This window comes from Phalaenopsis equestris, unplaced genomic scaffold, assembly GCF_001263595.1.
Source record: "Phalaenopsis equestris unplaced genomic scaffold, ASM126359v1 Scaffold000251, whole genome shotgun sequence".
In the NCBI taxonomy this organism is placed as follows: domain Eukaryota; kingdom Viridiplantae; phylum Streptophyta; class Magnoliopsida; order Asparagales; family Orchidaceae; genus Phalaenopsis; species Phalaenopsis equestris.
Window position 1 is genome coordinate 1,943,600 of NW_018164693.1, and position 10,636 is coordinate 1,954,235.

Consider the following 10,636-nt stretch of genomic DNA (forward strand, 5'->3'; position numbering starts at 1 on the left):
TCATTAATCCATCGTGGACGACCACTCGGTAATTTACTTGCAAAACCCTAGCTCACTCCGTCTCCGCAGCCCGCCTAAAACCCTAGAATCTCATCCACATTCCGGCCACTCCGCGGCCAAAATCGTTCCACGGTTCTTCCAATCGCGGCAGCCATGTCGATGTCGAAGGGATCAAAGATGCTCCAGTACATCAACTACCGTATGCGGGTCACCATCCAGGACGGCCGTATGCTCGTCGGCAAGTTCATGGCCTTCGATCGCCACATGAACCTTGTCCTTGGAGACTGTGAGGAGTTCCGCAAGCTTCCCCCGGCTAAGGGCTCTAAAAAGGGTGGCGGGGGGCTTCCTGAGGAGCGCGAGGACCGCCGCACACTTGGCCTCGTTCTTCTACGCGGTGAGGAGGTTGTATCAATGACTGTGGAAGGACCCCCTCCACCAGACGAATCCCGTGCCAAGGCCTCAGCGGCTTCTGCCCTTGCAGGCCCTGGTATTGGTCGAGCTGCTGGCCGAGGCATTCCGACCGCTCCGCTGATCCACGCGCAGCCTGGCCTCGCTGGACCTGTGCGTGGCATAGGAGGGCCTTCTCCTGGCATGATGCAGCCTCAGATTGCTCGACCTCCTCTGCCCCAGCTCTCCGCGCCACCTATTTCTTATCCACAGGTGCGGCCACCACCTGCTGGCCAGATGCCGGGATTCCCCGGCCAGCCTCCTCCGATAGGGCGAGGTCCTCCACCACCGGGGCAGATGCAGTTTCCTGGACGGCCTGGAGGGCCTCCACCCCAGTTCCCTGTGCCACCACCTCAATTTGGGCAGAGACCACTGGGACCTCCACCACCACAGATGATGAGGGGGATTCCACCACCACCGAGACCTGGGATGCCTGCACCACCACCTCCAAGACCCGGGATGCCGCCTCCACCTGGCGGACAGGTGCCAATTTTTGCCCCTCCTAGACCAGGGATACCACCTCCACCTCCAAATCAACAACCTCCAGGTCAAAGTCAGTAGCAGCAACTGCATTAGCTTTTGGGTAAGCGCTTTTTTAGAGGAGATGTTTGTGGACTTCTCTTTCCATACGTTAGATTATTTGGTTATAATTGTTCAAGAGTTGAGAAGTTATCATTTTTAACACCTCTACCTACATTTTGCCTTCTCTAGGTGCCTTTATTTATTTTAAGACAACTGCAGGAATCATTAGCATAGTATTACGTTTAAGCCTACATGCACCCTTCAGCTCTTGTTTGAATAACGGAGTATTATATGATCTATCAATATTGTTTTGATCATTCTCTTTTGGTGCACTTGGTATTTTTCTCGTGCTTGATGCTTATAACATTTAAGCTTGTAATTTTCTATCCCATTGCTGTGCAAGTCAACTATGGAAGCTATACATTTATCGAGAGATTTGTTGGATCAATATAGAGAGAATAAACAGGATCTACATATAATTTTTGTTAATTTAGAAAAAACTTATGATAAAAACCCAAACAAGAAAGGTATTGATATTGCTTATATTTAAATCATTAAAGATGTGCATGCCATGGCTGTTACTTGTGTTCAAGCATAAGGAGGATTGGTCAAGTATTTTTTTTATTTCAGTTGGATTACATTTGGGATTAACTGTAAGCCCATTTTTTTTCTTTTGTTATGGATGTTTTTTGCAGACATTTACAGGAGTACCTCAGTGTATGCTTTTCACTGATGTTATCCTTATCATGGATAAGAAGAAAAAGAGAGAGTTCAAGAAAAAAATGAATTATGGAGGTCAACTTTAGAGTCTAAAGGTTTTTCTTTGAGTAGATCTTAAACTGAATACATGGAATGTAATTTTAAAAATAGTTTATCTAGTGGCAGGTTTGTAACCATGGGTGATCAAGTCATTAAAAGGAGTGAATGTTTTAGATATCTGGGGTATATTGTTGAAAGCGATGGTGATATGGATAGGGATGTTTTAGCATAATTCAAGTTGGATGGCTGAAGTGGAGGAACACATCAAGCCTATTATGTGATAGAAAAATACCGCTTAGACTTAAAATGAAAATTTTATAAGTTGGTGGTGAGGCTTGCAATGTTTTATGGAGCAGAAGGTTAGCGTGTAAAAGAGAAGCATAAAATTAAGTCAAGTGTTCTTGAGATGAGAATGCTTAGGTGGATGAGTGGTTTTACAGTGAGGAACAAAATGCAAAATGAATATATTCGTGAAAGTGTTGGAGTAGCTCCAGTGGCAAAGAAAATTAGAGATAGTCGTTTTAGATGATTTCGTTACATTAAACGGTGGCAATCTGATGACCCTGTTAAGAGATTAGATGTTTTAGATTTTACTTATTCTAAGAAAGATAGAGGCAGACCTAAAAAGAATTTGACATGCTGTATAAAAAATGATATTAATTTATTAGAATTAAATGAAAATACGACACTTAGTAGGATACAATGGAGAAAAATGATTCATGAAAATATGACACTTAGTAGGATACAATGGAGAAAAAGGATTCATGTTGCTCATCCCACTTAGTGGGATAAAAGTCTTATTGTTGTTGTTGTGCTGCTGAGATGAGAATGCTCAGGTGGATGAATGATTTTATGTTTAGAGACAAAATGCAAAATAAATATATCCTTGAAAGTGCTGCTGGAGTAGCCTCAGTGACATACAAGATTAGAAAGAGTCGTCTTAGATGGTTCTTTCATAGTAAAAGTTCACCATCTAATAACCCAAAAGACTATATGTTTTAGATTTGACTTATGCTAAAAAAAGCTAGAGTTAGACCCAGAAAGACTTGGGCATGTTGTATAAAAGTGATCTTATTTTGTAGAATTAAATGAAAATATGACATTAAACAGGATACAATGGAGAAAAATGATTCGTGTAGCTGACCCCACTTAGTGGGATAAAGGCTCGTTGTTGTTGTGTATTGCTTTTAATTTCCTTTCTCGGATACCTATCATGCATATGACAATAAACACTGCAGAATCTATTCAACAGCTGTTTAGAGCCATTGTTTTTGAAATGCTTATCACAAACTTTTATGTTGCAAAAATGCAGCACTGTTATTACTGTCTTTCATACTTTCATAAAATTGTTCTCTGCTATTCATCTTAAAATTTCTATGATGCCTATAAAATGTTCTAAACACTTGTTTCATTTCTAAAGTTTTTCCTGTTAATTTTTTGTCTCTTCTCTTGCATTTTACTTTGTTACGTCCTGCTTTTCTTATGCATGCGTTATTCCATATTTGATTAATTTTTCGTTTTGATTCAAATCCTGCCAAAATTCCTAAAGCATTCGGTGTTATAAGATCCTTTTAAATTTTGAAAATCTGAATGGGAATGGAAATGAACCGAAACATATCAACTTAGTTGTTCTGAATTCATGGTTCAACTACCAATTTTGTGAAATCTACTTCACTTAGTCGTCTTTTTGGATGAAGTACGACGGGATCCATAGTAAGTAAAGAGATGAACTTATAGCTATGTCTTAACTGTTCTAACTAGTAGATGAGATATGCTAGTTTCAACCAGTGAATGAGCTCCTCAAAATTTTGACACGAGTTTGTATTTGTCATGTCATGATATTTGTATGAAATTTTGTTTTAACCATTACAACATTTATTGAAACAATCTGCGTTTTAGTGAGAGGAGAAGATTGTTTCTCTTAAGTCATAGGCTATAGTCACAGGCTTTTTGATCACCCCCCACTTAAAAAAAATATAAAGTAATAATTTACATTACATAATATGTTTAAATTTCTATTGACAATATGCTGTTAATAATGATGACAATACAAGCAGATGGCAAAAATGTCAACGAGCATTACTTCTAAATGTTGAAATGTCAGCTAGCAAGTTTTGAAATGCTTGCAATGATTATTGATAAATGACAATCACTAATAGTTAATAACTTTTTTATAGAAGGGTTCATAAACAACATCTGCTGATAAAAATGACAATACGAACAATTTCGAAATGTCTGATCATCCACACTATAATTTTTTATGTTGATGACTCAAGAAATGTTCATGCTATATTGTATTTGCATGTCTTCATAGAAATTTGAATCTAGTGGAAGGTTGCCACCAACATAATGGAATCAATCAAACCCTTTCTAATGAATCATCAATCTGAGTTACGGTCTCGTTGGCCAAGTTATTTAGTATTTTTTTTTGTTAAAAGGGTCTATCAATGGTCATGTTCATCAAGCATCTATTTCAACGAGCATGATCTTTTTGCAATGCTTTTTAGTCAAATCTTAATTTGATACAAGCTTTATTAATGATATGAACACTAAATCAATGCAACACCATACGTAATAAACAAAGCAGAACAACAATCATGTATAAATTTCTTATAATTAATATACTGAACTGATATCTACTCGCAATCAAAATAAAGATGAGAATAACAACTATTTCACTTTGCATGGATAATTATTTAGATTGTGAATATATTTCACGCTAATATCTAGGGAATGCTTCTCACCAGAAAGGTTACATCTATGCCACAACGATATGAATAATCAACCTTAAAGTGAAAGATTCGAATCCAAGCTTATGCGGTACCATACATAATAAACAAAGCAAAACAAAAAAATCACATGTAACTTTCTCATAATTAATATACTCAATTGATATCTACTCACAATTAAAATGAAGATGAAAATATTATGTGTTTTACTATGTATGAATAATTATGCAGCTTGTGAATATATTTCGCACTAATGACAAGGGAATGCTCCTCATAAGAAAGGTTACATCGGTCTCGCAACAATTAGAAGCATCAACTTTAAAATGAAATAATCGAATCCATGGCTTTTGTAGATTCCTTTGATTTTAAATTGTAGACTTACAATTCAAACAATCTAGAATAAAAACTTATCACAAAAATAAGAATCGTCAACCTTAAAGTGTGATATTTATGTCCTAGCCTCTTGTAGGTTCTTTTGATTTTAAATTGGAGGCTTACAATTTGAACAAGTTGGAATAAAGATTGTATTACTAATGCCTCATATAATTTGGACATACCTTGTTGATAACATGAACTTAATCAGTTGTTTACTAAATTTGCAATATCCTTAAGCATACAACGTATTTTAACATGATAAAGGAACTATTAGAATAAAGAATTATCTTAGGATGAGGTGGTAAAATTTGAGATTTGATTATTAAGCTTCAAGAAATATTATTGATGGATGTAAATTGGAACTTTTTAGTTTAGTCAAATTCGTTGTGAGATAATATGGCTTGCTCTTTCAAGAAGATTGGCTTATAAATTTTAGGAGAGTCTAGAAATAGATAGGCTAGACACTAATAAGGATACTTGATGTTGGAATGAACCAATACAAGACAATATTAAGGAAATATATGCTTTTAAAGAGCTGCAAAAATTAAATATTATTAAGACTTTTAATTATTGTAAGATTGCTGAATTATGTTAAAATAAGTGCAGTGAGAAAAACAAAAGCAATGACATTTGATCATTTACATAACAGACAAGGTATTTAGGAATGAGAAAAGTAAATATAATGAATTATTAAGATGCGAGATAAGAGAAATAGACAATTTGATCAAGTAATATGCATTAGAGTAGGTAAGATGATCTTAGTTAAATATGAAGACATTAATGAAGGATGCTTAGGTTGTTTTGATAATTTATTAAATTAGGAAGTTTAATGGAGTTGGTTTTGAAGAGAAAAATGAATATGAATGAGGTATATCATATATTGATTTATAAAAATTGGAGCATAGTTAACTCTAAAGAATACGATCTTTAGATTTTGAAAAGGTATTTATTGAATTTTGGATAGTTATAGGAGATACTACAATATTTTGGTAAAAATATTCAATGGAATCTTAATGAGAAAGAGGTTTAAAAAACAAACCTTCAAGAATCCTGTTACCAAGATTTAAGAACAAAGGCTATAAGTTAGATTAACGAACCATGAATTTAGAAAATTATGTTAGTTTTGAAGAGTTTTGTTTTATGCCGGAAGATTTACTATGGAATTAATATAAATGATTTTCGTTTGATTTTTGATGAACTTGAGAAGGCATGTGCTTGATTTTGCATGTTCTAATGAAGAAAAGTGTGTGCCAAGAATACTCCTAATTTTTTGAATGTATGTATAATGGACTACTAATTAATATTAGAAGTAATTGTGGAAGGATTAAAAAGTTTTCAAATATAACATGTTTAGCTCAAATATTGAATCCTTAATTTATTTGTATAGGTTATGGAGATATTTAACAAAATATATTTAAATAAGGTATTTTGGTATATGCATTTTGCAGGTGACAATTCTTATTAGTTAGGCATATTTTGCATTGAGTGATGAATTAGAATGACAAAAGGTCTACTTAAAATGCAAAGGTTTTATAATGATTAAGTAAAGATGGGTATTTGATATACAAGTTTAGAAGATGCAAATAAGTGGTTAATAATTATTAGTTTATATTATTAGAGGATAAATGATATTTAGGTATGATTGGTCTAAGCATCTTTGATTTATTATTTCAAAGAGTGCTTATATAAACGAGAAGAGTACTTAAAACAGTGCCAGTAGGTTAAATTGGAGAAGTGTTTTGTGGGTATTTTTTTATGTGTGGTTAGAAGACTTACAAGGTGAATTACAGTGAATTTATAAAACTATAATTTGGCTAGTAATGTTTTATATATAGCAATAAATAGTCGTTGCTAGTTAAGCTGTGTATGGTTGGAATGATAATATGAAGATGGATGTGGAAGAAATAGAAATAATGAAGTGATAAACGATTATGGTAAATGATGATAAGAGTGCCATCTATTGAAGATATGCTGATTGAAAACAGGTTTAACTAATTCGAAGTTGTGCAGTGAATGATATAAAATTCATCATTAATGAATGGATAAGGTTAGTGTTAAGAGTATTCCGAATGAGAAGGGGTAGAATTAAATGATAGATAAAGTTTATTAGAAATGATTTTTGAAGAATATATTTGGCAATTAGCACCTTGGGAAACACTTAGTGAGAACAGATGAAAAATGATCATTATAACAAAATGATCACATATAATTGTTATGAGGTTAATGATGGTGATTGATTTATTATCAATCTAAAGTTTAGCTTAATTCAATGAAGATTTTTTATGAAGGAAAATTTTGGGTGTCTTGTTGGAAAAAATTGGCTTAATTTAAAGAATATGTTTAGCATCTTAAATAACACTTAGTGAAAACCGATGAAAAATGATTTATTATAAGTTGTTGATGATGATCTATCTATTATAAATTTTATAATTTGTATTTTATATTATATCCGTGATAGGGTTGATGTAGCTCCAATGATGGACAAAATTAGAGAGAGTCGTCTTAGATGGTTTGGTTACATTAAACGTCAACCATCTGATTATCCGATTAGGAGAGTAGATGTTTTAGATTCGACTTATGTTAAGAAAGACAAAGGTAGACCTAGGAAGACTTGGGCTTATTGTATAAAAAAATGATCTTAATTATTAGAACTAAATGAAAATATGACACTGAATAGGACACAATAGAGAAAAAGGATTCATGTAGCCGACCCCATGTAGTGGGATTAAGGCTTTGTTGTTGTTGTATTTAATTATTTATAATTTTGTTATTGCATTGAAGATTTTCATTAAGTTAAAGTTGGGGTTTCTTCAACCCAAAGCTTATTTATGTACATTAATAAGGCCTAACACATTCTTCTCGTTGTTTGCTCTTTCTCGTGCACTCTTTAATCTCTCTCTCTCTTTCTCTCTCGGCCACTATAAATAGTTAAAGCTTCCATTCATTGTTAATGCATTTTAATTATGAGTCATGTGGAAGAAGTGATGCAGAGCATGTTTGTCATCATTGTTATCTATTCTAGATGTCACACACCTTGGACATGTATGATTGTACTTCTATTTTCTTGTATTTTCATTTTGTTGATCGCTTATGTTGTCTTTTTTTTTTCTAGCCTTGTTATATATTTGGGCTTTATGTGATGTAACATGTGATGTGATGATGGTGTATGGACATGAACATTGAGCTAACCTAGCCATCTTGTGCATTATACCCCCATTTTGATCTTTTTGACCATAAATTGACCACCATCGTTTAAGTTGATCTCCTTGTCTACATTTAGACTTGTGATTTCATCTTTGATTTACCATGCTATCATCCTCCATGGCTTGGTCGTCTCGCCTTCGTTGTCTCTCCTTGTATTTAATTTTAGGTCATTGTGAAATTTGGGTCATTATACTTATATAGAGTTGTAAACAAGGTTTAGGAAACCTTATCGGACTTTCGATCGTGGTGGCCAATCCGGTCCTAACCACACTAGAAATCTTTTCTGACTTTGAATCACCCAAAACCTCTGTGTGTGTGTGTGTGTGTGTGTTAAAAGATTGATCGACGGTTGGAGACTACCGATCAACCCCTATAGGTTGGACTGACTGAGGTGCGGACCCCCCTTCAAGTCCGTGTGCTATTCAAATCCTTCCGAAAGGGCTGGGATTCGAACCCCTAAAAATTGTGTGTGTGTGTTAAAAGATTGATCGACAGTTGGAGACTACCGATCAACCCCAATAGGTTGGACTGACGGTGGGACTGACTGAGGTGCGGACCCCCCTTCAAGTCCGTGTGCTATTCAAATCCTTCCGAAATGGCTGAGATTCGAACCCCTGACTCGAGGGTCTTACACAAAGGCTGCTTAAAGTCAGGGTCATACTGGGATTACTGTCAACCAAATGAATTAAATACTACTGCAATTAGGTAACTTATGCTGTAAATATAGAATTGAAGATTCACGAAAGAGCAGCATGTGTGTGTGTGTGTGCGCGCGCGCGTGCGTGCGTGCTAGGGGTTTACAAGGAGGGAGATAGATGGTCTTATAGGGATATTATTAACTTTATTTTGAAACATCAAAACTCCCTTTGGGAATAGAATTAGCTGCCTTATGAAATAAGATATATTTTTTTAAATAATGACCTTTTAAAAGCATTTTATTCATTTATTTATATTTATATTATTATTATATTACTATTTTATTTAAATTATATTTAATTAATTTTAATATTTTCTAATTATTTTGTCATCTAGTTCAACCCCGTTCATTCAATGAACCTTGAACCTTTCTTTTCTTTGGTTTGATGTTTGGTTTTGAAAACGATGGTTTGGTTTTCAAAACCCTGGTTGTAAATGAACCAATACGCTTGACAAGTTACTTGTGACTCAATTAGAGCTCATTCATTGCTACTTGTTATTGGATTTTTAGTGTTTCTAAGTTTTTTTAAATACCACAAATGAGATTTTGATTATGTTGATCAACTATAATTGCTCATTGATTGTGGTTCAAACTTCTTAATTGATTTGAATTTATTTGATCATTGCACTGTCATTTGGATTCTAATTCTACCTATCAATTTGCATTTAAGGATAACAAGCATGTGTATTTATTCGTTTGTGTTTTGGGACTGCTATTTTATCTTACGCGGTCTGCATATATTATATTATTCTAGTTGCATTGGGAACCATAAATTGGAATTAAATAATGATGCCAATTAGAAGTAGGGCATTTAATTGGGTTAATGAAAATAATATAAATAATTCTTTTAAATAGGATACCATAAGCGATGGTTTTTGCATGTTAGTCATCCGAAAGTTCATATTTGAATTTTGTCATTTAGTAGAATTTTTGTCCATAGAAAATTTTGAGGTGGATCAAAGATTTGGAAATTTGTCTTGAACTTTACCATTTATCTGATTGTGAAAATTAAAGTCGCTGAAAGAAAATTAATAAGGCATGCTTAATTTTTTTACGAAGGTTTTAAATAATATTAAAGTGACATGTGATAGCATGGAACTTACTTTTAAAGAGAAATATCTACAATTTGATGAAGATTATGATGCGTTATGTGATTAGTTTTCAAGTTCAACAACAACAACAACAACAACAAAGCCTTAATCCCACTACGTGGGGTCGGCTACATGAATCCTTTTTCTCCATTGCGTCCTATTTAGTGTCATATTTTCATTTAGTTCTAGTAAATTAAGATCATTTTTAATACAATAAGCCCAAGTCTTCCTAGGTCTACCTCTGCCTTTCTTAACACAAGTCGAATTTAAAACATCTACTCTCCTAATCGGATCATCTAATGGTCGACGTTTAATATGACCAAACCATCTAAGACGACTTTCTCTAATTTTGTCTGTCACAGGAGCTACACCAACCCTATCACGAATATATTCATTCCGCATTTTGTCTCTAAGTGTAAAGCCACTCATCCACCTAATCATTCTCATCTCGGCAACACTTAACTTATTATTATGCTTCGCTTTTAAAGGCCAACATTCAACGCCATAGAGCATTGCAGATCTCACCACCGTCTTATAAAATTTTCCTTTCAGTCTTAGCGGTACTTTTCTATCACACAAAAGGCCCGAAGCATTCCTCCACTTCAACCAACCAACTTGAATTCTACTATTAACATCCCCATCTATATCACCATCGCTTTGGACAACGGACCCAAGATATCTAAATCGTTCACACCTTTTAATAATTTGATCACCCAAAGTCACACTTCTGTCACTAGAGCTATTACTACTAAAATTACATTCCATGTATTCAATTTTAGTGCTACTTAAACAAAGGCCTTTAGACTCCAATG

The 10,636-nt window shown here is 34.4% G+C and overlaps 1 protein-coding gene across 2 annotated transcripts in view; it reads left to right on the forward strand.

The window, feature by feature from the left end:
- LOC110024309 (small nuclear ribonucleoprotein-associated protein B') overlaps positions 1-10,636 on the forward strand; it is a 17,830-nt gene continuing 7,194 nt past the window's right edge. For both annotated transcript variants that reach the window (XR_002293982.1, XM_020724199.1), the window contains exon 1: positions 1-1,030. Coding sequence is in view for 1 of the 2 variants with exons in the window: in XM_020724199.1 (XP_020579858.1) it covers positions 154-1,008 (855 nt within the window). In the remaining variant the exon portion in view is untranslated. The remainder of the gene's footprint in view (positions 1,031-10,636) is intronic.